The following is a 27,912-nucleotide window of genomic DNA, read 5'->3' as shown; positions in this document are numbered from 1 at the left end:
GCCTTGGGACCATACATTTATTTCTTAAACTGCTGAGATTTAGTTCATAGATTCTCTGCTTCCCTTTAAGTCTAAAAATTAGAATTATTTATCTAGGCCAATCTTTTGGCTTCCCTGGGCCACATTGGAAATAGAATTGTCTTGGGCCACACGTAAAACACTGACACTAACAATAGCCAATGAGCCAAAAAAAAAAAAAAAAAAAGGTCTATGCATAAATATTACAATGTTTTAAGAAAGTTTACAAATTTGTGTTGGGCTGCATTCAAAGCCACCCTAAGCTGCATGTGGCCTGGGGGCTGCAGGTTGGACAAGCTTGATCTAGGCTAATATGTAAGAGCTGAGATCTCCCTATAGTCGCTGGATATAGACTAAATACTAGTCCCTGTTCTTAACTACCAAGTGCTGTTTGGGCCAGGGGCACAGTAGTAGGGAGAGTGCAGCCCAGGCCATATTTCTTCTTCAGCAGGTCATTTTATGACATAAGGTTTTGGGGTGGTAAGCCTTAGCTCCATGTTGGGTGGCTGAAAACTGTTATAAAAGAGCTGAAGATGTCCTTTCACAGAAAAGATGGGGGAATTAATTCTCACTATTATGTGGCAAGAGGGTAAAACCTCTGTTTCTTTAGGGAGGCTTGATAAGCGTCTTTGCAGGCAATTAGTGGGGTTTCTACTAAGGGGTCAAGAGAAAGTAAAAAGTGCTACATAATATTCCTAAAAAAACAGTCCTCAAAATTTAGCATGCAGAGGAGAGGAGTTTATTTAAATCGTATTTCCTATACTCTTTTCTTAGGGATGATAGCTAAGTGTCAGGTAGGCGCTAGAATACATATTTTTTGTAAAGCCTCCAGCTCTTGGCCCAATGACCTTATGTTGAAAAACCAGTCCTGAAGGAACCCAAGACATCTGTGCCCTGATAGGTTCATGATTGCTCTTAAAAACCTGTTACTGGGACCATAAAGAAAAAGATGTGTGAAGAGAAGAAAAATTAGTGTGAGAAACATCAGAGGCAGCTGAGTGTAGTGGTTACAAGTCTGAGTTCTCAAGTCAGGCTGAATTTGGTTCAAATCCTGACTCTACCACTTAAAAACTAGGTGATTTAATGAAGTTATGTTTTTTTAAGTACTAATAAGCTAATCTGTTGAATGGCTGGCAGACTATAAAATGGCCACAGTTATTTCCCTTTCTGTATCCAATCCCACTTCTGATGTAACTTTGAGACCTGTCAAAAGGTGGAGTCCTCATAAGGCCAGACTTAGGACCTACTTTGGCCAAAAAATGAGGTGGAAGTGATGGTGTGTCAGTTCTGAGCTGGGGCCACAAGAAACCATGCGTGATCTGCTTGGTCTCTCGGGACCCCAGTTATGTGAACAAGCCTGGACTAGCCTGCTGGAAGACAGGAGACCACATAAAGCAGAGAGGAAGTGGTTTAGTAGAGGCTGTCCTAAATCAGCCAGTCCCCCATCTGCCAACCAAACTGGTAGTAACAGCAGGTTCATGAGTGAATCCAGCTGAGACCAGAAGAACCATCCAGCTAAACCCAGCTCCAACTGCTGATGCACAAAATTGTGAGCCAAATTGTTTTAAGTCACTTGTTTTAAGTCACTACAGTTTAGGGTGGTTTGTTACCCTGCAAAAGCTAACCGATACAAAACTCATATACTCATATAATTATAGTGCTCCTTTATATAACTGTTATGAGAATACCTAAGAATATGCGCTTAAGCAAGTATCAATATGTATAAGTTAGTATTGCCACTTTAAAAGTGCTGACTGACAGAAAAATCAGTGTTAGGATAAACACGTCATATGGAGATCAAGCATGAAGTATGTCCAATGGTAATAGATTCACCACATTGTGCCCCTCTCTTTAACCAGCTTTTCAGTTTTCAGTTTTAAAGACATGTTTTTCTTTTGTTTGCTTTTTTGTTTTGTTTTGTTTTGCTTTGTTTTGTTTTTGAGACAGAGTCTTGCTCTTGTCACCCAGGCTGGAGTGCAGTGGTGCAATCTCAGCTCACTGCAACCTCCCCCTCCCGGGTTCAAGTGATTCTCCTGCCTCAGCCTCCCAAGTAACTGGGATTACAGGCACCCGCCACCACGCCTGGCTAATTTTTGTATTTTTAGTAGAGACAGGGTTTTGCCATGTTGGCCAGGCTGGTCTCAAACTCCTGACCTTGGGTGAGATCTGCTTGCCTTGGCCTCCCAAAGTGCTGGGATTACAGGCATGAGCCACCATGTCTGGCCTAAAGACATGTTAACAGAGCTGGCATCAGTATATATTAGGCAAGTAAATATTCATTATATTCTTCATCTTAGAAGTTAGCTTAGGCAGGGCCTGATGGCTCCAGGGAGTAAATAGACAACTCTGATGTAGGTTGTAGGTTAAGTTCTAAAAACTGAGGAGCATCCTTTCTTAGTCACAGTCCTGATAATCAGCAATGTATCAACTCTGTCCAAAGTTGATAGTGATTTTCCATAATGTCCCAGGTGATATCACTGCATTTGACCCAGTGAGGGAACTTGTCCACTTAGTGAAGCATCCCATATCCTACACAGGAGAATGGTGCAAGAGTATGGATTCTGGACTCTTGATTTTGGTTCAAATATCAGCTCTGCTGCTTCCTAACTCTGGGACATCAGATAACTTCACTAATTCCTAATTCCCTCACATGTAAATAGAGACTCACATAGAATTTACCTTATAGGGTAGAGAGTGTTAAATGAGACAATGCATGTAAAGTGCTGAGTACAGCATCTGAAAATTACTGAGCATGCAGGAATTCTAGTTGCTATTATTACCACCCATCACAGCATATTTTCTGGCCATGCCTCAAGAAAATATTAAATGAAGCCAAAATCTCTGTTTCCAACTAGCCCAAAGGCCACTGAGGTGTCTGCTCAATAAAAGCGATCCAATTTAAATGCAAGAAAAATCTGTTAGATAGTGCTGCAGCATACGGGCACCCACTCTATTCCTAATAATTGAAGTCATTTAAGGTGCTTTCTTTCTTATTTCTCATTCTTACTCTTTTTCTGTTGACTTTCCATAGTGCAGCCTGTTGTCAATAACCAACAACACTGAAGAAGTCCCTACTTTAAATTGTTCTGTCTCCAATAACCCCATTGAGCAATGTAAGGAATTTCACTGAATGGAATTATTTATGAAACTTAGAAACAAACAGTCTTTGAAGTGAAGTGACTGTATCAGCAAATCCATTGAACCAGCAGTTCAATAATACAGGGAACATTACTAGGATAAGAGTAGGCCCAACTTCTCAAAGGAGCACAAACTCTTAAAGAAATGACAGGTTTCCAATGTTCTCGGCATCTCAATATGTGGAATGATTAAAAGGTACATTACTCAAGCCAAGTTCTGAAAGACATGCCTTGGTTTGAGGCTTGGATCAGAGAATAAAGAAGTAGGACTGCAAGATTAGTTTAAAAGAACTCAGAAGTTCTTTCAAATTAATAAATTATAAATTAAGTTTCTCTTGCTCTCATTGCCCTGAATAGAAGAGGACAGACATTATTCTACCAGCAGCAGCTGGTTATTATATGTCTTTAGGAAGGAAAGAGGTACTACCTTTTCCTTCTTTACCTGTGAGGGAGTCTGGAAGTGATGATGTTTGAGTGGCGTGAAGTTTTTCAACCCACAGGATAATTCCTGGGGCCACCTCCTGCTGTTGTCTTATAACTTGCAACTAGCTCTTATAATTTTTCATAATCATTGTCAAAAAAGACCACTTCTTATGGGTAAAAAGCAAGAATAAATCTATTTCAGAAGTAGGCTGGCAACTGGGCAAGGTTTACATAAGGGAGAAAAAGTGACAAGTGTTCTCTCTCTAGGTGCTATGAGTGGGAGGTTGAGAGATTGCTAGCATCTCCCTCCATGCACCACTGTGTATAGCAAACTATGTGACAGTGACCTGGCAATTTAGGTAACTAGTGGCTAGAATTGTGAGCTGCTTTTCAATATTTTATATAGTCATGTTATTCGTGAACTAATTTTTTTTTCTTTTTTTTAGATGGAGTCTCACTCTGTCACCTACGCTAGAGTGCAATGGCACGATCTCAGCTCACTGCAACGTCTGCCTTCCGGGTTAAAGCAATTATCCCGCCTCAGCCTCCTGAGTAGCTGGGATTACAGGGGCATGCCACCACGCCCAGCTAATTTTTGTATTTTTAGTAGAGACAGGATTTTACCATGTTGGTCAGGGTGGTCTCGAACTCCTGACTTCGTGATCCACTCGCATTGGCCTCCCAAAGTGCTGGGATTACAGGCATGAGCCACTGCGCCTGGCCTAGTGAAATAATTTTTAAATGGAAGAAGCTTTGCTATGCATTTGAAAGAATTGTTAGAAATGCAGACTACAAACCAGTGACAAGCACTCCCAAACAGATTCTATTTTTTAATTTCATTGTTGACCAGTTAGAATGAGTTATTGCCGTTAAATGGTCTGGTATCAGCTTCAAAGTAGTGTTTTTGGCTACAAATGATTCATCCATACATAACACAAAATAACAGCTTTAAAACACTGTACCTTTGCATGTTTCTTCTTTAAAGAATTTAGCTCTTTCTGCTGTTTCTTTAAATGCTTCAAGTAAGCCTTTGGGAGAAAAATAGAATCAAAAATAGTTTGTTTGTTTTTTTTTTTTTTTGTAATCACAATGATTACACTTGGTGAGAAACAAAAATATATCGGTGTCACCAATATGTGTAATACAAGAGTGCTTGCAGAATAGTCAAGCAATTTTACCTTCATCTGCTTTAAATCTTCTATCCTTACTTGAGGGATAAGTTCAATACCTAAACAACAACAAAAAAATTAAGTCACTATGTATACTAAAAACTAGAGAGAATAACTGATAATATAGAATTGACATATTGAAATCTCATCGGAAGACTTTGAAGCAGCTTTACACGTGATGAATATAAACATCTTAAGTTCCTATTACAAAGCAATTAACTGGACAATTGAAATGTTGCATGTCTTAACTTAGGTCAGGTTTCCTACAAGCAGAGCCTAAGAAGGGGATTCATGTGCATGTGATTGATTGAGGGCAGAATCTCAGGAGAAACCCCTAAGGGAATGAAGGAAGTAGAGCGGGGCAGAGGAAGAAGGTAGGGTGTGTTTCTAGTTGAAATACAACCTCAGTCTGATCCTACAGGGAGCTCTTCAGTACAAATGGCACCCAAGAGTCGTTCCACCTTGGGGAAAAGAGGCTGGGCTTTTGTAACCCTGGATCAATCAGCTGAGAGCTATAGAGGTTTCACAAAACCTTTCAGGCAAGGGAACTCTCATGGTCCCAGGGCAATTCTCTGGAGAAGGGCAGTGAAATGTCCAATCAGCCAAAATTCACAGGAGCTGGGAGATGGGATAGTGAACTCATAAAGGGAAGCTGATTAGGCACCAAAGCATCTATTATCCTTACTCTTACCTTTGTATTTCAAGGCATATCATACCAGTCAACTAATTCCCAACTCTATTCTCAATTCAGTCATCATGACAGAATAAAACATTTTTTTCTGGCTTCTCCCTTTTACCAAATTCAATCTTAGCATTTAAGCAATGTGCTATTGAGCATAGCAATGCCTTAAACATACAGGAACTAATAAAATCAAGCCAGTGTATAACAGGAGGCTATCAGGAGGAGCTAGGGTAATACACTAAGTCATCCTACCATCTGAGTGATGCTAACCTAGGTGTTGTCATAGCAACAACATTTGTAGCCAGATCCTCAAACAGTTTGTTTGACTGCAGATTTTCATCTTAGGCAAACAAAATGAATGTGCACTCTGTGCTATAATTGATTTCCATTAGAATCCCAAAGGCTAGGTATGATATATTTAAGAGAGATAGGCATCAAGTCCCAGGCTCTTGTTTTTCCCTTTTATTCATTTTGAGATGTGCACATTCAATGACAGGGTGGTCAGGCCGCAGAAGGAAAGTTTTGGCTGAGGGAAATCAGCCTTGTGATCTGTAACATTTTATGATCAGGGTGTGAAGGGTCCATGGGGGCTCTCTACTGATCTCCTAAGTCGGCTTTCACAAGCTGTCTCCCCAGTGACTGAGGCAGAGTAAGGCAAGAGAGTGACTCCTGGCACACAAAGAGCTCCCTGTCTTTAGGCCTCAGCTCGCTCGTCTGTAAAAATGAACATACAGGATTTGGGGAGTATGCAAGGTTCTCTAGAGATCTAGCAGATTCTACGAGTTTGACCCAGTCTGATGAAACTTACTCTCTCTCTCTCTCAATTTTTATTTTATTTTTTGTTCTTGTTTCAGCTAAGTCTTGGTTAAAAGAAACCTACAAAAACATAAACTTCCCTCAATTACCTGGTTTTGTGTTTTGGGGGAAAGACACAATTTGTAAAAATTTTGGTTCCCATAAGTGATTTAGTTAGAAAAAAACCCACATTCTACAGAAGAGGACAGTTTCATCTGCGTGCCAAGAACAGGCTTCCTCATAGAGCTTTGCATGATAATGGGAATGTTCCATGCGTGGGTCTGCCCAACTGACAGCCTCTAGCCCCCTGTGGCTCTTGAGCACCTGAAATGTGGCTAGTGTGAACGAGGAACTCAAGGTCTAACTTTTAAGTCAATTGTTAAAGAAATTCAAATAGCCCCATGTGGTTAGTGGTAGCCCCATGTGGTTAGTGGCTACCATATAGGACCGTGCAGGTCTACAGGCTTCCCTGGTATGAAAGTAGGTTAGGCAGCATATTTGGGGCTCCAAAGGTTTTGGCTAATTGAAGTTTCACCACATAAAATTTTTGTTCATATCAGCATAGTTCCTTAACAATAACTTGTTTTCTCTTAATCGCTAATCTGGAAATTAGGAGCTGGGCTTTCTTAATCCTTTGTTCTTAAAATCAGAAGCAAAAATAAAGTCGTGTTGGTGCAGTCGTTGCCGTTTGGCTGAATGTCTAAGAAAAACAGTTTGGAATTTCATACCTCCCCACCTTTATAGATGTCTGTAGCAAATGCTGTCTGCTCCAGCCACACACCCTCTCTACATCAGCTCTTCTAGTTCACTTCCAATTGCCAGCGTCTGAATGTCAAGAATTTATCCCTTCCACGGGAACCCTCAAGAAAAGGCTGACAGGAGTCAGGGTATACATTCCCCAGCTCCCTCTTCCCTCTAAGAGGAGACCTCTGAGAAGTACGTCCAATACCAGCCCCCAGAGTTTCTCCAGGACATTAAGTTCCAGGTGCCTCCTGGCAACTGGCTTTAAAACATTCTAATTACTGACTGCCTTCCCTCCCTGGTGTCACTTCTTCACACCTCTATCCGCATCCACTGCATGCCAGAATAAACTACTTGCACTGGAAGCCTTCTCTCACAGTCTGCTTTGGGGTGACTCAAATTAAGACAGTTTTCTGGAAAGAAATGGAAGCTTGCTTTCTCAAATGACATCTCTTCCCCCAAAGGCTTTACTCCACACCCCACCCCACCCCAATCCATGGAGAGGCGTGGTAAAAACACCTACAAACTTCTCTCTTGTACTTCCATGCCATTCTCCTAAAAGCTATCATACAAAAGAACAGACCTCTCACTTACACCAGGCTCTGCTGAGCCTAGCTACCTCCACGTGTGTCCTTCTAGGTCACACACTGCCCTGCCCCATGAACTTCAGTATCTGACTTGTGGTTTTCCTATGCAGGCACTCCCAGACATCCAACACAGTGATTCAATATGCATGAGAAGAATATGCTGGGTGACTTTCCTTTCTATTTCCATGATGCCTTCCATTCTAGAAATCTTCATCTCCACTTTACCTCACCTCCCACTGACAGTTGTAAATGGGATGTTAACACTGCTTGAAACTGCCCCTCCTCCAAGACATGTACTTAGAGGTACCTCTTTCTGACTGCAATCTCTATCCTGCCAACTTCACTCACTCCCTTACACCTACCAAGCAAGCTTTTTACTTTCATCTTGTTTCTGGTTCCCTTTAACCTTTTCCTTTCCTAGCAAAGTCTCTCTCCTCTAGTATCTACCCGCCGGAACATTAACCTATAAATTATGATCAGGGTGGCAGACTGAGTGCAAAAATGGCCAAAAAATTCCACCCCTCCCTGTTTCCACACCTACTTTACATGTGACTTTGGAACTCCTCCCATCAAGATGTGGAATCTGTTTCCCCAACTCTTGAATCTGGGCTGGGCCATGTGACTTGCTTGGGATGATGGAATGTAGTGGAGAGGATGTCATGCCAGTTCTAAGTCTAGGACTCATCAAGGAACCTGACATACAGATGGTCCCCAACTTACAGTGGTTCAACTTTGCAATGATGCAAAAGTGATATGCGTTCAGTAGAAAGTATATGTTGAACTGTGAATTTTGATCTTTTCCTAAGCTAGAGATATGCACTGGGGCTGCAGCAAGCCTCAGCTCTCAGTCAGCTGTATACTCTACAGTGTACTGCACTTAATAAGTTACATGAAATATTTAACTTTATTATAAAATAGGCTTTGTGTTAGATGATTTTGCCCAACTGTAGACTAATGTAGGTGTTCTGAGCACATTTTAAATAGGCTAGACTAAGCTAAGTTATGATGTTCAGTAGCTTAGGTATTAAACACATTTTTGACTTAACGATATGTTCAGCTTATGAGGATGTAACTCTGTCATAAGTCGAGGAGCATCTGTACTTTCACCTCCATTTTAGAACATTACAACTGCCATGTGAACAAGCCCAGGCTAAGCTGATGAAAGATGAGAGTTCACAAGGAAGACAGCCCACTTGTCCCAGCCAATGACACCTTAGCTGAACCCCAAACATTTGAATAAGCATAGCTAAGATTAGCTGAGTCACTGATACTAATCCACCCGTTACCAGAAAAGCCACCCAGACAACCTCATGAGCTATAATACATGCTTACTTTATTTAAATTTCTGACTTTTGCAGTTGCTTGTTACACAGCAATAGCCCACTGTTACAATGTCATAACTTAATGCTCTTCAATCTTTTGGTCCCAGACCATACACATTATGATAATTTCAGGCTTGCAATTTCCTAAGCTGTACTTTGTCCATAGTTGTTGCTGAGTTTCTGGGCACTGCTGAAGAAGTAATGAGATCAAGCTACATCAACTTAATACACACCACCAACCCTCACCAGGGTCCTGTGTGCTATGTGGCAGACCTCCTCCTTATTTCTTGTGGATCATTCTATTCCAGACAGTGGCAACTCCAAAGCTTTTCTATACTGTTGTTTTTCAGTTCTACCTCTACCTTTCTCAGCAGAGAGCAGTCACCTAATCAACTTCTTAGATCAGATAGAATCTATCTATATTATACTACAAAAATGACCACTATTTATTTCCCCTCTAATCAAGAGGTAGAGTCTACTTCTTTACCCCTTGAATATTGGTTCACTTTGTGACCTGCTATGGCCAATGATATACCAGCAGAGGCTGGAAAAGGGCTGCTCTTTAAACTCAGGGAATACCATACGAATAAGCCTGCTCAGGCTTCAGGATGATGTGAAACAACTTGCCAAATGACAGAGGTGTGCATAAGGTCATCCCACATCTACCTTCCAGTCAACCTATCAGCTGATCACAGGTGCATAACAAGACACAGAGATTAGCCAAGCCAGTTTAGATCAACCAACCCAGTGAAACATGATCTCAATAAATGGTGGTTGTCTTAAGCTACTAAAATTTGAGGTCATTTGTTATGCAGCGTAAGCTGACTGATACACCATCTGTCAGAATTCTTCCTGTCTATCCTGAAGCTTCTATTCACTCATCATTCTTCTTGGTTCAGACAGAACATATCTCTTCCTTCCTTATCCAGCTGAATTTCACCCTTTTTGTTGATTCAGATCTTCCTTATGGTCTTTTTTTACCATGTACTCTCTTTTGCATTTTCCTTGTTTTCCCTTATTAGTTCCTACCAACATGCTACTGTCCTCCAGAACAACCACCTTATGTCTTAAATTATGTCTCACATTTTTCTAACTGTGTTTATGCCGTCATCATCCAATCATTGCTGGTTCAACAATAATTTTGTAGTCTTCACTTCTCTGGACTTATCTACAGCATCTTTTCAAAACTAATTCTTCTTAGAACATAGACCTCTCTTTTTTCTTTTTTCCCATTCATTCTGCCTTCTAAGTACACTTATTCTGTTTCTCTATCTCTCCTTCTTCTTCTCTACCTGGCATAGATTTGTTAATTGCATATTTCTGCCCAAATGTATCAGCAACAGCTTGACCTCAGTGATATACAGAACCAAAATCATCTTCTTTACCAAAAGCAGCTCCTCCTCCTAACTCCTCTACTTCTCTCAATGGTACCATCTATCTCTGGGATTTGTCCGTGAAGTCTGAGTTACCACAAAGCCCCTTTCTCCCTAAGGCCCATATCCAAGCTGCCAACTTACTTCTATTCTTCCTTCCTTTTGATAATTTCCAACTTAATCCAGACTTCCTTGTCCCTATCATTCATTAAACAGCCCTTTACTTCCCAAGAAAATAGATTACTATATCTTAACTAGGCATGGTTCCAGGGACACACTGATAATGAGGTGTGGTCTCACCTGCAATAACCTCATTCTCTGGTTGTTAATACTCTATCAACACAATGTGATAGGTGTGTTATAACAGAAGCAGGAGTGTCATAATTCTTACCTGGCCCTTAGCATGCCCACTTTCAATGAATTCTTCTGCCAAGACTATAATTTTCTTAAAACACTCCTTTGACTCATTTCCCAAGACCTTCTCAGGGTGACCCCAGAATTCTTTCCAGAACGGGAAAGATGAACTCCTTGCCACTCCCTATCAGCATTCTCCCTGCTCCCTTTCCCTCCAATATGGAATGGGCACCACCCAATCAAGGGATGTCTGACCAATTAGAATGGAAACCAATTAAAATAACCAGCACAGTTGTTTCCCTACCCACTGGCTGATGACACCTCTTAACGATCTTTCTTTTCATCCACAGGTAAACACATGGAATTGGCCTTCAAATGCTCACTTGATAATTTTACAAACAAATAATCATGGGTGCTAAACATCTACTTATGGGGGGAAATTATCAGTATGAGAATTTAGAAATGTCCAATAGTGATAACTCTGTTGGTTTATGAGCCCACTGCCTGTCCAGATAAGTACCTATGGGAGGGTCTGGAAGAGAGTGGGGATGAATTAGTTAACATCACTGTGTAAAAGGTTCTTTCCCACAAAGAACTTCGAATTTATATATTTCCTAAAGCTATAGATATTGTACCCTGTGTAATTAAGGTGGGTGCAGAAGAAAAGGAGCCCAATGGCTCTCTCTCACCTTTTTTGGCTTCCACACCAGAGGCCAGGGCAGCTGTGGTGGTTGGTCTGAGCTCAGAGCTACTCTGAGGGGTCACGTTTGCTTTGGTGGTATTGGCCTTTCCTTTCTTGTCATTTTTGGAAGTGTCACTGGGCACATCAGCTATGTCACTCTAGAACAGAAACATTTCCATTGACCCAAACGAATGTCACTCAAGGTCAAATATCTTGTACATTCTTTATTTTACTGAATCCAGTAAACTTCTACTATACCCTTCCTAGACTTCTACTCTCTTAAAGGCAAAGGATCCAGCCAAGGAAAGAAGATCCAACTTATTAACAAGCAGAGAACACTTTCTCTTTTTCTAGCTATTGGAGAGATGCTACATCCATTCCAAACTGAGGAGTTTGGTAAAGAGAACATTTAAAAACAAAGAAACAACCCACATGTGCACTGGAACGGGAGAAGGTTGGGATGCAAGGCTGGCAAACAGTGAAAAATCAGTAATAAATGCCATTTTGACTTGGCATGGTAGCTCATGCCAGTAATTTCAATGCTTTGGCAGGTCAAGGTGGGAGGACTGCTTGAGGCCAAGACTTTGACACCAACCTAGGCTACAGAGTGAGACCCTGTTTTGATAAAAAAAAGTAAAAAAAATTAGCCAGGCACAGGGGCATGCATCTGTAGTCCCAACTACTCAGGAGGCTGAGGTAGAGGGATGGCTTGAACCCAGGAGTTTAAGTTCATAGTGAGCTATGATCACACTACTGCACTCTAACCTGGGCAACACAGTGAGATCCTATCTGTTAAAAAATAAATAACTAAAAATAGAAAGCAGTTATCATTAATTCACTAAACTGGGATAACTGGTATTTTAATGTATCACAGAAATGTCCTGTACAGTACAGTTTGAATATTCCTTATCTAAAATGCTTGAGACCAGAAATGTTTTGGATATCAGATTTTGGAACATTTGCATATATATAATGAGGTATCTTGGGGAAGGGACCCAAGTCTAAACAGAAAATTCATTAATGTTTTATATACATCTTATACACAGCCTGAAGGTAATTTTATACAATATTTTTAGTAATTTTGTTCATGAAAGAAAGTTTATGCACAGTGAACCTTCAAAAAACAAAGGTATGACTATCTCATGACAGCACTCAAAAAGTTTTGAATTTTAGAACATTTCAGATGTTGGATTTTCTGATTAGAAATGCTCCACCTACATTTTAAACTTTCCTAAAAGCATAACAAAATGTTTTTCATTTTCTTTCTCATGGGGAAGGGGTCCCCAGATGTGAGTTAAGCCACTGATGATGAAGTGGATTTTTCTGATGGTAGTCACATTTTATTAAACATGCCACACTTTTGTAGAAAGTCAACTATTGTTGAATTGATGAGCTCAGTTTTAAAATTGCTAATTCATTACTCCTTAAATTTGCTAATTCATTACTTTATCTTGCTTTTGTAAACACTGTTTGATAATCAAACTCCCACAACTTGGCCATCTTTAATCAACCATTTCTACTTACAGTTTCAATGCCCATAGCTCTCATTTGGTCTGCTCTCTTTTCTGTAATTGAGAGAAATTTCTTTGGATCTGATAAAGCATCCACAATATCTAGGGAAAAAGAAAAAAACCCAATGAGCTGTTAATTCTCTGTTTTACTGAAAATATTCAAGAAAACTCTGTTTAATAAACTACAATCCTGGATACCTGTTGTGCTTTCTGTTAACAATCTTTTCCTAGGACATAAGACACACTGAGGAAGGCACAGCTAGTTGCAGAAAACAAGAAAGGAGTAAAAGCAAGGGCCAAAGACCAGATGATGTTTTTATTGTCTCTTTTTTCCCTTTAGTTTTTCCCTATATGAAAGAGGCAAGAGTGTTAGGACAAACCGAGTGAAGTGTGTGGGTTCTTGACTGTTTTTTCACTTGTGTGTGATTTTCAGCAAGTTGATTAATGTCCCCAGCCTCAGTTTCTTTATCTGGAAATTAGGGTGGATACCACCTGCCCTGCAGAATAATCATGATAATTCAATGAGATGATGAACATAAAAAGTACCTGAGGCAGGTAGGTCTTATTTTTTGATACAGAAGGATAATACATATTCAAAGTCAATTTTGGTTCCATGGTAGACAAAATGAAATCTTTCTCTAGTGTTTTCTCAGGTATAACCTGAACTTAAAAGACAGTAGAATTTCATATTTTATATTAATGTCATTTGAAGATTTCAAAGTACTTTCAGAGTTGCATATAATTGTGTACAATTTACTCTTACTATAGAAGGCAAAATTATTCTTGTTAACTTGAAACCCTCCATAATTTATGCATTTTAAATACTGTTTAAGTTTATAAAATTTTCCCTAACAGAATCATCTTCCTAATTACAATCTTAGGATAACTCTTAAGATAACATTCTCAGTACTTAGGGCACATAATTCTCTCGGTTTCAATTTTTTTTCTTTTCCTTTTTATAACAGAAAATAACATTTGCACATGGTTGGCCAGAGGCAGTGGCTCACGCCTGTAATCCCAGTACTTTGGGAGGGTGAGACGGTTGGATCACCTGAGGTCAGGAGTTCAAGACCAGCCTGGGCAACATGGTGAAACCCTGTCTCTACTAAAAATACAAAAATTAGCCGGGCTTGGTGGTACATGCCTGTAATTTCAGCTACTTGGGAAGCTGAGGCAGGAGAATCACTTGAACCCAGGAGGCGGAGGTTGCAGTGAGCAGAGATCGTGCCATTGCATTCCAGGCTGGGTGACAGAGTGAGACTCCATCTCAGAAAAATAAATAAATAAATAAATAAATAAATAAATAAAATAACATCGGCACGTGGTAAACATTCAAATATATAAAATGAAAAGTGAAAACTTTCTTTCCTGCTAATCCTATGCCCAGAAGGTAACTATTATTATCCATTTCTTATATCCATTCAGACATTTTTAAAAACTCCAAATGGGTTCATAGTTTTCTGCACCATTTTTTAATGTCAGATATCTTGGGAAACAATCTCATATTGGCAATATAGCTCTAATACATTATTTATAAGGGCTGCTTAAACTTTCCATTCTCTGAATGGTGATAATTTCTTATAATTAATTATAATATTAAGATAATTTCTTATAACAATTTCCAGTTGCCTACTGGTAGACAGCTTGTCCTTTCAGTTCTTTGCTATTAAAGTATCATTGTAGTGAATGTCTTTGAACATTCATTATAGGGAATGCCTTTGAACATTTCATAGCATACCTCCACATATATTTATAGAATAGATTCTTAGAAGTTAGAATGATGGGTAAGGGTATTTGTCCTATGGTAGTTATTGCCAAATTGCACTCCACCAAAATTGCATCAGTTGATTCTCCCAGCAGTGGCATGTGAGAAGGTCTGTTTTTATCACCCATGATCCCAAAGAACTCTTTGCCTCTCAACAACAGCCGTGGAAAAATTAGCTCTTAAATCTTGCTCAGGAAAAAAAAAAAATCACAGACAACAATTTTTGGCAAGTTACTATTCTAGGAATTTATTTATCTATTTTAAACTCTTTGTTATAAAACATTTCAAGTATACACAAAAGTGGAGAGAAAAGTACAATAACCACTCATATATTTATGATGACAACCCAACAATTATAAACATTTGTTTGCCACATTTCCTTTATATTCCTTTCATTTTTTTCTCTTTCTTCTCTGTTGAAATATATTAAGGTGAATTACATATATCAGAACATTTAATTCCTAATAACTTGTCTCTGCAGCTCTAAATTTAATTTGGAGCCAACCATCCCAATGCTGTATCCAACAAAATTGGCATAATTCTTTACTATGATATAATACACAGTCCATCTTAATATTTCCCCTATTTATAGTTACATTGTTTGAATCAAGGTACCAAATTTCATACTATGTCTCTGATAATTATGGCTCTTAAGTCAATTTTAATCCACAGCAATCCCTCTTGACATCTTTCGTTGTCAAGAAGAGGGTACTTCTATGAGGTGCTGTGACTTTATATGCATCGCATTGAGGGATATAAAGGCTGGTTGTCCCACTTGTGGTGGTGCTAAGATCCTTAAGTAGGTTCAGGAGGTGGCAGCTCAATCTCTGCATCATACTGCTGCTATCTCTCTCCACAACCATTCGGTGAATCTCATGGCAACACTTTGGCTCCCAACATTACTTTTAGTGGTGCTGATGGTGCTGATATCTCTCTTCAGTCAGTAGTGTCTGGAGGAGACACAGGGTTTACCTTCATTGCTTAGAGAGGAAATGCAATGTTCGGAAGACTCCTTTGATGCCAATTCATGTCCTTTCTGCTTAGCATCCCTCTGCCCTGTGGTCACTGGTCACCCACGAGGTGATGCTGCGTTAGGAGAACCACATGGCTTTCTCACCGTCATCAGGATGCCACGAAGCGGGCATGACTAAGGTCCTTCAGCACATGAGGACACAATTTGACCAACCTAGACTTTTAGCGCAACTCTTTGTGCCTGACTCCCAAACGCCTCTTCCTGCCACTTGTCCACATCATTATGAGGCAGAGTGAGGTTTCACTTGTATCCATTAAACTTTTCTGCCCTTCTTTGCAGGAGATATACTTGGTCTATGCTTCTCTGTACACTCCCACGTCGGATATGTTTTGTCAAGTATCCAATCCCAATGGCCCATTTCAGTGATAACACACAGGACTGGGTGGGTAGGAAACACTCGCTAATTTTTAATGGCATGTAATCAGCCTGGGGGCCTGAAGAGAGTATATGGCATTTTTGAGGAATAACTGGTAGTCTTTTCCATAGGAATAACAGATAATACTTTAATTACTTAAAACAAGTTACAGAATCAATAAAGAAAGACATTAAAGAATGAAATGATCCTTCTATCCTAACCAAGCAGTTTGTATACTTTTGTGTAATTTGTGCACATGAATACATTTTTTTCCACAGTTTATTTAGAGTTATATAACCTGCTTTTTCATTGATGCATATATTATATCTGCATAGTTCTGAAAACTATTTTTAGTAAATGGGTAATGTCACATTGATTTTCTATATCAAACTATTCCCCACTGGTAGATACTCAGATGGGCTTTCAATTTTTCTATAAAAAGATGGATTTAGGAATATCTTAGTACAAAAAATGATTTCTTTGTCATTTTATCAGAAAGTTCATGGTTCAGTTAAATAATATAGCAGTTTATATAACTTATATGCCTGATATGCATTCTTAACAAAATTTACTCTTAATAAGCTTTAAAATAGTTATTGAAGAATGGTGAATGGAAGGAGTACTAAGAACATAAAGCAGAGACCGGGCACGGTGGTTCACACCTGTAATCCCAGTACTTTGGGAGGCCGAGGTGGGTGGATCATTTGGGGTCAGGAGTTTGAGACCAGCCTGGTTAACATGGTGAAATCCCTCTTTACTAAAAACACACACACACACACACACACACACACACACACACACACAAATTAGCTGCGTGTGGTGGTGCACACCTGTAATCCCAGCTACTCGGGAGGATGAGGCAGTAGAATTGCTTGAACCTGGGAAGTGGAGGTTGCAGTAAGCCGAGATCATGCCACTGTACTGCAGACTGGGTGACAGAGCAAGACTCTGTCTCAAAAATAATACAAAATAAAAACTAAAAGCAGAATTAAGAGGGTGGAGTAGATTGAATAGTGTCCACCAAAACTTCCATCTACCTAGAACTTCAGAACATGATTGTTATGTATAAATAGGGTCTTTGCTTAGGTTTTAGAAGAGGACTGAAATGAGATCATACTAGATGAGGGTGGGCCCTAAATCCAATCACTAGTATTGCTATAAGGAGGGAGAGAACATGGAGTCACAGGGAAGAAGGCCATGTGACAACACAGGCAGAGGCTGGAGTGGTGCAGCTTCGAGCCAAGGAATGCCAAGGACTGTCTGGAGCCAGTAAGAGGCTAGGAAGGATTCTTCCCAAGAGCCTTCAGAGGGGGCATAGTCCTGCCCACCCCTTAGTCTCACGCTTCTAGCCTCCATAAATCTCTGTTGTTTTAAACCACCCAGTTTGTGGTTGTTACAGTAGTGCTAGGAAACTAGTGCAGAGGGAGAACAAGACAACTGTACATTTGATTGCCACAGTAATTGAGGGGAAAAAAATTCACTACTTAAATTCTTGGGGATGCATCTTCCATACAAAGTCATGTGCTTAAGTGTACAAGGCAGGCTTTATCATTAAGACCACGGAGGGTCCAGCAGCCCCTGGAGACCTCCTGCTAGAATCCCAGTGGTTTTCCGCCTGTTTATGCCACAATGTCTCGGTCTCAGCTTCTAGGGCTGATTCAACACAATCCTGACCTAGCTGAATCCACATACTGTCTTGTTTGTCACAGCCAAGCTGTCTGAGATGCTCTTGTCAGCCACCTGCTATAGGATTATGTAGATGTCACCTAAATGATACAACAAAATCAGAGCCTGCTGAAGATTTATCCATTAGCTGGATAAATATCATTGTTTAAATCTATCTTGAATTACCAATATTAACAGATCTAGACACTATTAGGGACATATGATGCTAGATCCTAACATCCTGCCTTATTTGGGTCTTATTTTCTGAAACGTCTTATTTGAGAAGTTTTATTTACAGTTAGATGCTGTCTTTCTTTACTTTTAAGAAATTACAATATACAATAATAATGCAATATAATGTTCTTGAACAAAATGCAACAAAAATATGAAAAGTGTAAAGTAAGGTTTGTTCAAATCAAATCAGATAAGACAAAAAATAGATTACAAAAGGACTAAATGCCTTGAGCAAGGCTAAAGTTAGCAGGCTATTTGAAATGGATGCTTCATTCCTAGCAATTTCAAATAACAAAGTAGATACTTCTGGGACAATCATGTCCAATCCATGGCTCACAGGCCACATGTGGTCTAGGATGGCTTTGAATGTGGCCCAACACTAATTTGTGAACTTTCCTAAAATATTATGAGAATTATGCACAAACGTTTTTTTATTTTTAATTTTTTAATTTAATTTTTTTTTCTTTTTAGCTCATCAGCTATCGTTAAGGTTAGTATGTTTTATGTGTGGCTCAAGACAATTCTTATTCTTCCAATGTGGCCCAATGAAGCCAAAAGATTGGACACCCCTTTCTAGGATGTTTAATTTGGTCATGTGGTGGCAGGTGTTCATTCTGTAGCTGGAGTTATAGATCAATGCAGAAGAATGGCATTTGAATACCGGGGACCGTTCTGACAAAAATTTTCTGCCAAAGTGCAAAGGGCTCAGTATTAGGGAGCCAAGGCCCGTCTTGGCATCTTTAAGATAATTTTTCATTGTAATTCAGTTTCTCCACTGGCCAGGGACATACACATGTGATACATACGGATAGGTAGATACGAAGAGTGCTGCATATCAAAAAAGGAAATTGATTTTTAATAGCCACATTTAAAATAATTTGTAATCAGAGAATGAAAAGCTGTACCTCAAATATCTCATACTTACCTACTTGTGTAACTGTACTTGAAAAATGGTATTTATTGTTTCCTTGCCTCAGCTCAGAAAAATAACTTGAGGAAGTGGTTAAATACATCGGGTATATTCTTGGCCAAAGTTTTGCATATTCAAGTAAACCCAGCATCTTTCTTTGGTGCCAATATGACATTTCACTGGACTTCCTTCCTTTTATCGGGGAATACTGTGGCTGCCTATTTCCTGTTTAGTTTAGAGTTCCACAGGATAAATCATTGCGACAAGAATTCATTTTCAGTGCTGATTAGCATCCACTGGCAGGTGAGTAGGCCTTGCTAGGAGGGAGCCCCAGCAGGGGCTCCAGAACCTTTCTTTTTAAAAAGAAACCAGTCTGCTTTTTCTGATTTGGTTCTTTCATTAAGACTTAACTTAAAGCTTTACTTATGTGTTTTTAAAAACACCATCTATTTCTGGGCATAATGCCATTTCCATGAGGCTGGTCTCTCCTAGTAAAGACTTTCCATGTATGCCCTGCTTTTCCCCTCCCTTCCTCCCTCCCATGCTTCCTGACTTTCATACAGAGTTGAAAGCATCAATTTAGGTGTCTCTAAGAATGGAAATGAAGATAGCAATTCCTTAATACAGACTTCCAGATGCTTACTCACTTTTCAGGAGAACTCGGTTGATTTTTGTTTGTTTAACCAACGCTTTTCAAATCATTGAGTGCCTCAGTGGTGAGCACTGCCTGCCCATGGCACCTACACTCCCCCTCCCCACCCCTATGTGTTCACTCCTGGCCCAGGTTCCCTCCCGTTCCGCTCTACTATTTCTAACTTACCAAGAGGTACAGGCAGAAGAAAAATACTTGTTCCCCTATCAGCTGCAATGTGGTGCTGATAAAGAAAGGCAAATCCCAAATCTATGATTTTTGTCTTAGTCCTTTGGGTTCCTACCAAAAGATTAAGCATTTCTCAAACTACATTTCCTAGAATGGTAGAAAACACAGTAGGTGCTTGGGCAACAAGATCCTGTGGTCAAATAAGATTGGGAAATGCTTATGCTCTCTCCCTCCCCTTGGGCATTTACCGTACATCCCAGGAATCATGCAATAGATAAGCCTGTTTAAATTTGCTTAGTCTAGCAATTTCCAATGTATTTTACCATAATCTATCCTGCCCCCTTCCCCTCCAGAGCTTTTCTTCTCGAAGTCTAATATTTTCTGTAGTTCAGAAAGGGCCATAAGAAAGATATCATTGTGAATATGCAACTGGGTTTTTCAACAAACATTTAATAGAATATGACATTTTAGCTCCCGGAAGGAAGAGGACAGATGGAACAAGTTTAAATTGCATCAGGAAGTCCTGAGATTATTTCCCAGGAATGGCATCTTAATTAAGAACATTATTCCTTTGGAAACATCTGATATAAGAAACAGCCAACTAGCTTTGTGAAAATGGTTGGAAAGCAGCCCTATGAAAACGCTGGGCAGAGAAAACAAAAAACACCTCCCCACCCCCCAGGATGTATTTTTAATAATAGGGAAGGTGGAAAGGGGAAATGTACAAAGAAATAGAGGGCCACTTCGTCTTCCCTTAGGTAAAACACTTGTAGAGGAGAAGGCAAAATTTATTGTTGCAGAAGTAATGATCAGCACCGCCCGGAGGAACAAAGCCCTGGGAGGCTCATGAAACACATCTGGGAGTGACATTTTGATACAATGTTGAGGCCCCATAGATTCTGGAAGCAAAGCTCCAACTCTCTTATTTGCTCCCCTCCCTATCACTCAGTAATAATAAGAGAAACACAAGTGACAAAACCCACCCAAAGCCACAGTGGTTGAAAAAGAAATACTGACACTCGTTTCATTGTCATTAGCCCTGGAACTGCTTCCTGTCTCCAACGGCAGTGTCTAACAATGATAAAGCCTTGCAATGGGCAAATGCCATCTACGGTGGCATTGGCACCTACAGATAAAGCAGCAAAGATAATCCCAGCACTCAGGAGTCTCACTGGATTTGACAAAGGAAGAATGCTCCTAGCACCCAATCTAGTACTTCTATTTGTGTATGACAGAGGGAGTAAAAGACAAGGTTGTTTTTCTTTATGTTTTGTAGCAAAATAATATGGAAAAAATTAAACCAAGTTTTCATTATTCATTCCTAATCATCTGTCCTAAATGTTACCTTTTTTTTTTTTTTCCTGATAGTTAAGAGACTGTATTGTTGGACATTTTGCATCCTGGCTGCTTAGAAACAGCCAGGAAGGGTTCAGAACTCATGGTAACCATCACTGCTCTGTTATTTCTTTGTGTCTTTTGGGAGTTTGTTTGTTTGTTTGTTTGTTTGTTTGTTTGTTTGTTTGTTTTTGAGACAGATCTTGGTCTGTCATCCAGGCTGGAGTGCAGTGGTGTGATCTTAGTTCACTTCAACCTCCACCTCCCAGGGACAATCAATTCTTGTGCCTCAGCCTCTGGAGCAGCTGGGATTACAGGCATGTGCTACCATGCCTGGCTAATTTTTGTATTTTTAGTAGAGACAGTGTTTTTCCATATTGGTCGGGCTGGTCTTGAACTCCTGGCCTCATGTGATCCACCTGCCTCGGCCTCCCAAAGTGCTGGGATTACAGGCATGAGCCACCACACCTGGCCAGTTTTGAGAGTTTTTATGCTATAGAAAAGAGAAGGAGAAGGAGAAGGAGTTGCACTCAAATTCCTGCCTCTGTTTCCTGAGGGGCCAAGAAAGATAACTTCAGTGTTTATCCATAACTAAACTATGGCCAACATAAAATGTAATCCTATACAGCTAATAAAAATATAAAAATATTTAATGACATGGAAACATATTCTAAAAAAACAGATTAGAATTCCAAATGAGTGGTATAGTAAGATTTAATTTTGTTAAAAATGAAACAGAAAAGGCCAGGCGCAGTGGCTCACGCCTGTAATCCCAGCACTTTGGGAGGCCGAGGAGAGTGGATTGCCTGAGGTCAGAAGTTCAAGATCAGCCTAGCCAACATGGCGAAACCCTGTCTCTACTAAAAATACAAAATTAGCTGGGCATGGTGTACATCCTGTAGTTCCAGCTATCGGGAGGTTGAGACAGGAGAATCGCCTGAACCCAGGAGATGGAGGTTGCAGTGAGCCGACATCGTGCCATTGCACTCCAGCCTGGGTGACAAGAGCAAAACTCTGTCTCAAATAAATAAATAAATAAACAAACAGGAAAAAATGAGAATGGAAGTAAACAATAGCTGTCTCTGGGCAGTAGATTTGTGAGTGACCCTTATTTGATCCTCTGTGTTCTCAGAATTGCTCTCTGATACATATTTTAACTACTTAATATTTTATAGAATATTTGTGGAGCAAAGTAATGAAAATCCACACTATCTTTCTTTAGCTAAATATAAACTAATGATGTATATTGATGAGTTTCTTTGTTTTCTAGGAAAAATTTAAAAAATTCTTTTTTTCTAGAAAACGCTGAGTGTGATGGTGCTGAGCTTCATTTTGAACTTGTTCCTGTGGAATGAACAGGGAATATCAATACTTCAGGGAACACAGACTATAGATTTCCTACCTCACTGGTTCAGCACATAAATACACTGAGATATGAATGTGGGGGGTTGGCTAAACAGAGAAAATATAAATATATTTTGAGTAAGTCAAGAAGCTATAAAGAAGATCAGAGATTTGGAAAAAGACAGTTCTCATATTCTTCTTCTGTTATCTACAGGGAAGACCCTGACACCTCATAATGTCTGTCCCCGGTTTCTTCACTTATGAAATAGATGACCAGAGAATTTTGAATAAATTGTATTTGAATGTCAAATGTGGTTAAGGCATCGACTGCAGAATCTCATCAATGGTTCACAGAAATTTCAAATGCTTCTGATAAAAAGCAAGCAGCCACAATGACATGTTAGGAAAGAGTACTGGCAGGACTAATATTAAATAGATTAGTTTGGCTCAATACTTAAATACAACACTGCTAATAAGCTACATTGTAAATACAGATGTTTCTGCAGCACAGATCTCCCTGTGCTTACATCCATTCTGAACAACCTCATGCTTTTGGATCTCTTTACATAAAGCTCTTGGCATAAAGTAGAAGCTAAACAAATGATTTCTTTCCCTTTTCCATTCGAGTGGCTTAGTTCCCAAGAATGAATTAGAGTTTTAGTGGGAAGTTAACCCATGCAGAGGCAAAACTTGTAAATCTTCCATTATATGGGTTTATACAACTATTTCTAAAATGTGTGAGGTATTCCACAGTTCCTGCTTTCTAAGCTCAAGTATGTGGAGTATGATTTAACTCATCAGCTGATGCCCCATGGCCACCACCGTGCTGTGTTGCTGGCAGGTTTCTGAGGTTTGCCATGGGCTGCTGCTCCTAAACCCACCACTGGTCTCCAGTGCCCTTTTCTGATCCTCTTACCCAGCCTCACAGCACCCCTTTCCAGGCTTTTTATGGGTTATTACCTCTATTACTGTATGTTGTAGCTTCTAATGAGCTTCCTTTTTTTATGAAAGACAAAGGAGAAGGAGGAAGGAGCCTGGACTAAGATTTTGGGATGGAAAAATACTCACAGCTTATTTTACTTTTTGACTCTGATATTAGACTGTTAAAGTTGTGGATTAGTTGCAGAAAATCTGCCCTCCAGAGAAGCATGCACTACTAAAAACAAACAGCAAAATTATCCCATATTCCCCAAACAAAATAGTGATGTGTTCCAGTAGAGTATAGAAACTATATCTGTATCTACAGATACCCCCCAGCAACCCCCATGTGCTCATATATTTCTGAGCCTTGCTATGTCATGCACTCTAATGATAAAGCACTTCACAAGAATGCTATGAGGGAGGTAGTATTATTATCTTCACTTTGGAGGGGAGGAAATGAGGGGTTTGAGAGGTTACATCCTCTTCCCAAGGCCACCTAGCCAGCAGTGGAGAGTGAGGATTTGAACCCTTGGCTAATCGGATGCTGTCATCCTGCTGCACTATTTCCTTACGGATCAATAGACTGACAAAGTAGAGGATCTTTGCTTTCTTTTAATGTTATTTGCTTAGATGGGGACCATAAAAAGTTAACATGTTTGCAGGTAAGCAAAATCCTATGATTTAATCTAGCTTTGGATTCTTCCCATTGATTTACCTTAAAGCATGTGGATTGATGACTGGGATCTTTTATGAAATTGAACTTTCTTATGGATTTGAAAGAAAATTCAGGCAGGTTGATAGGTGAGTTCAATTTAAATCTTTTAGTGATACTATTGATAAGATATCTATGATTTCACCTTATTTATGTGAAATTCCCCTAGTCTGACTGTCGGTGTAAGTACACCGTTCACAAAATGTGTTTGTAGAAATTGATAAACAACGTAAAATTACAGTACTTTAAAATAAGAAAGGATTTTAAAGATAATCTAGCTTTGCACTTTCATTTCTTACTATGAAACCTGAGGTTATGAAGTATTCTTGATGTATTCAAGGTGATCAGGGTTGGCAGCATTAGCAGGAATAGATAGTATTATTATTGTTTTTTAAAGCATGGGCAAGATGTTTTATAATATTATAATCTAGGACCTCATCTATATCATATTCTGTACCCAAATGTCTTACCTCCAAATCCATCAGGCACGTATGTTTTAAGAACAATATTGCAGAAAATTGTTGGCAGTGATAATGGTTTATTTCCCTCATTTCGAAGGGAAATGTGTCGGTATCCTGCTTGGAGGCCATCAAGCGGGAGGATCCTCTGGCCAATCAGCTTGTTGTTATCATCATACACTGCTATTCTCAAGACAGCCAGGTCTGGCAGGATCACCTGCGAAAAGAGAACGGGAATTTTCACTGATTTTTCCAATGCAGCACCCAAGAACCACGACTCTAAGGAGTGTGAACCAAATCCATGCTGTTCTTAAGTGTTTCCTGATGTTGAAAGTAAGTCCATGATCAATCTGCATTCCCAAAAATGTACTGCATGAGCTATCGTGCGCACGACACTGAGAAAAGCAATTGGAACATGTTTCCTGGAAATTATCTCATGAAAAATGTTAGATGAAATGAATGTTGAAGATTACTGCTTCAACCCTTGTGATTGATCCTTGTCCCCACCCATATAATGGATGAGAAAAACGACACACTGAGAAATCAAGCCACTTTCCTTGATCTCAGAGATATCAGTGACAGAGTGGTGTCTGGGAATTGGGGATCTTGAGGTCTAATCCTGTGATCAAATATCTGGCATGCTCCTGACGTCTATATTTGTTTGTTTTTAAGAATATGAAAGGTATCTCTGAACAAATGCTTCATGCATAAGAGATAACTTTTATATATAAATTTGGGTCCTCCTTGTTTCCTGGACTCCTCAGTTTTCAGCAAATGTTGAGATATCAAATAGAGTAAGATGCGGTAGCTAGAAACATTAACATACTTTGATTCTAAGACACCTAGTCCTGCCATCCCCAAACTGAATACATGAACATAAAATCTGAGTTCAGATGGCAGAAACCTGATTCAGTTACAAAATAGCAACATTACAAAAAGGGTATCCAATGTGTTTAATCAGGAATGCCTTTTTATTTCCTAAAAACAACCAGGACATCTTACTTGATGTGAGTGCTATGTTTAGAGCTAGACAATGGATGGTTGCCTTTTTACATCTGGAGGCTATAATTTAATTCCAGCTTAATGAAGATGAAGAGGAAAAATCATGGCAAATTAGCCAATTCCCTCTCTCTTGCTCCCTTTGCAGTGAATAGAGGGTTGGGCTTTGCCATTCTTGCCATGTGAGAATAGTGAAAAATACAACAATGACAAGAAAGAAAAAGTTTTTAAAGCGCTTGCTAGCAGTGAAAAAAACTATTTAACTTCTGGAGAACAGAGAAGGACTCAGAATTGGCATCTTGTTTCTAGTGCCAGAACTATTATATATAAACACTAAGTTGGGTATTTCTTCATTCATCCAAAACATAAGAATGCCTGAGTCAACTTTCTCAACTTCTAGAAATGTGAATAGGGATTATTCACTATGCCAAAGAACACTAGCCATACTGTGTTAGTATGTGCTAGAGCACTAGCGCATCCAGCTATAACAAATTGGAAATACCAGAGAAGGAAAAAACCAAATCATAGCTGTGTATGTAATTTACACCATATCCTGACAGGGACAGAGAAGAAGACAATGGGATGCAAAGGTTGCGTGGATAACGGGATTCACATCCCAGGGTAAACTTAAATGTCAAAATGGCCTGTTTCATCAAACCCACGTTGATCTCCCTTCATTTGGTTTCTGCAAGCCAGTTACTCTATTCTGAAATGGATAACCCCTATTTTGTTAAGGCAAGAAGCCGATTATCTGTGTTGCATGATATACAAATGGAGCAGAACCACCTGGAAATCTTGTGCCTAAAGAAGCAGCAAGAAATCATTTTGGTCAGGATAACAGAATAAGTAAGAAAGGTAAGTGAATATTCTTGGAGACAGCACTGTCAACATGTGGATTTTCCACTGCATCTTCAATAGACAAAAAATAAACCAAGAGAAAAGGTGAGTAAGAGATTAAAAACTGAACATGGGAAAGAATGGCTGTGATTGTTTTTAGGATCCAACACACAGTATTAGGAGAAAAAAGTAAAACACTAACAACAGCACAAGAAGGACAAGACCTGCAAGTAGGCAACAGGTACCACTCTTTCTGGAGACAGGACCATGCCAACTGACCCATGCACTGACGTCTACTGACCTAAATTTTGGAGTGCAGCATCTTACCTGACTACTTGGCTAAAGAAATAGTGTAAGTTACCAGTAACTTCCAGGGTAGGGAAGAACTCTCTAGTGCGCGATGGTGTCCACCAGCAAGGACTCATTCTAAAAGATGGCAAACCCAGAGCTGAGGCATTGCCATGCAGGAGATGGGCTCCTCCAAGGAGAGAGGAGAACCAAAAGGAGAGTGGGGCCAAATGGAACCAATGATCCTATGACAGCTACAGAAGTTAGCCATTAGGAGAAGAGAAAAAGAAGATGTTGTCGGTTGAATAAATGCCTCTGTATTGTGTAGCGTCTGTGAACTAAAACATGGTTCCCAAGTTAGTAGAGTAAGTTTGACATGCTGAAAATGTCCTACCTTCCGAAATACGAAAGACTCTTCATTGTAAACTGGATTTAGTCCATTATTCATAACCATACGAGTTCGGAATTCCTTACGTATAGTGTCAGTGGGCAACCCATACATATCCACTTCTACATAGGTGCCAATTTTCTTATCTGATAAGAATTGACCTGATATAACCTGCAGCAGCACAGAAATAGAGCAAAGAGAAATAAACTCTGTGTAAGCATCAGTAGCAAAAAGTAATCAGGAAGCAAGAAATTCTGTCTTTTGGGTGGGAGCAGGAATTTCAATTATCTACGGCGATAATGTATTCATTCCTATTACACCAAAACATTATTGAACAACTACTATAGGCAGAAAGACCCCAACTGTTTCAAGCAGATATTCTACCTTCTAGAACTGTCTAGAAAAAGAACAAAGAAAAAAATATATGAATCATAATACAAATAAATAGTGTCCACAGCCTCTTCATCTCACGTAAGTGTCTACACCTATGAAATGAAGTGATGAATTCAGGTATGTCCTAAGACCCTTCATAGCTCTGAAATTCCATCATGCCATACTTATTAATGATTTCTTTTAGAAGTCTTGAAAAGAGACACACAAAAAAGTGAAGTTAGAATTTGTCTGTTGTTATTGATATTGACACTGGTCAGCTAGGACAGTTTTACATATTTGTAAAGACCAATGTTAGTCTATCTACGATAAAGCTATGGAGAGACGATTTTTCATTTAGTGTTTAAATGACTATAGCCATTTATTAGGGTCTTTTGTTTACATTATTTTCTAGCTAACAATTTGAACCAGCTTTTTTGAGGTATATTTGATATATAACAAATTATATGCATTTAAAATGTATAATTAGGCTGGGCATGGTGGCTCATCCCTGTAATCCCAGCACTTTGGGAGGCTGAGGCAGGTGGATCACCTGAGGTTAGGAGTTCAAGACCAGCCTGGCCAACATGGTAAAAACCCATCTCTACTAAAAATATAAAAATTAGCCAGGCGTGCTGGTGGGCACCTGAATCTCAGCTACAGCTGCAGGAGAATCACTTGAACC

The 27,912-nt window shown here is 39.5% G+C and overlaps 1 protein-coding gene across 17 annotated transcripts in view; it reads right to left on the bottom strand.

Annotated features, from left to right (window-relative positions):
- LOC105481530 (phospholipase C beta 4) overlaps window positions 1–27,912 on the bottom strand; it is a 408,983-nt gene that overhangs the window by 30,979 nt on the left and 350,092 nt on the right. For all 17 annotated transcript variants that reach the window (XM_011741179.3, XM_071079654.1, XM_071079655.1 and 14 more), the window contains 6 exons: window positions 26,865–27,029; window positions 24,359–24,563; window positions 12,808–12,896; window positions 11,291–11,441; window positions 4,757–4,806; window positions 4,541–4,606 (listed from right to left, as the gene is read on the bottom strand). In XM_011741179.3, coding sequence (XP_011739481.1) covers window positions 4,541–4,606; window positions 4,757–4,806; window positions 11,291–11,441; window positions 12,808–12,896; window positions 24,359–24,563; window positions 26,865–27,029 — 726 coding nt within the window. The remainder of the gene's footprint in view (window positions 1–4,540; window positions 4,607–4,756; window positions 4,807–11,290; window positions 11,442–12,807; window positions 12,897–24,358; window positions 24,564–26,864; window positions 27,030–27,912) is intronic.

The sequence above is a fragment of the Macaca nemestrina genome, chromosome 15 (genome assembly GCF_043159975.1).
Source record: "Macaca nemestrina isolate mMacNem1 chromosome 15, mMacNem.hap1, whole genome shotgun sequence".
Taxonomy (NCBI): domain Eukaryota; kingdom Metazoa; phylum Chordata; class Mammalia; order Primates; family Cercopithecidae; genus Macaca; species Macaca nemestrina.
This window is presented reverse-complemented; position numbering and strand designations above follow the sequence as displayed.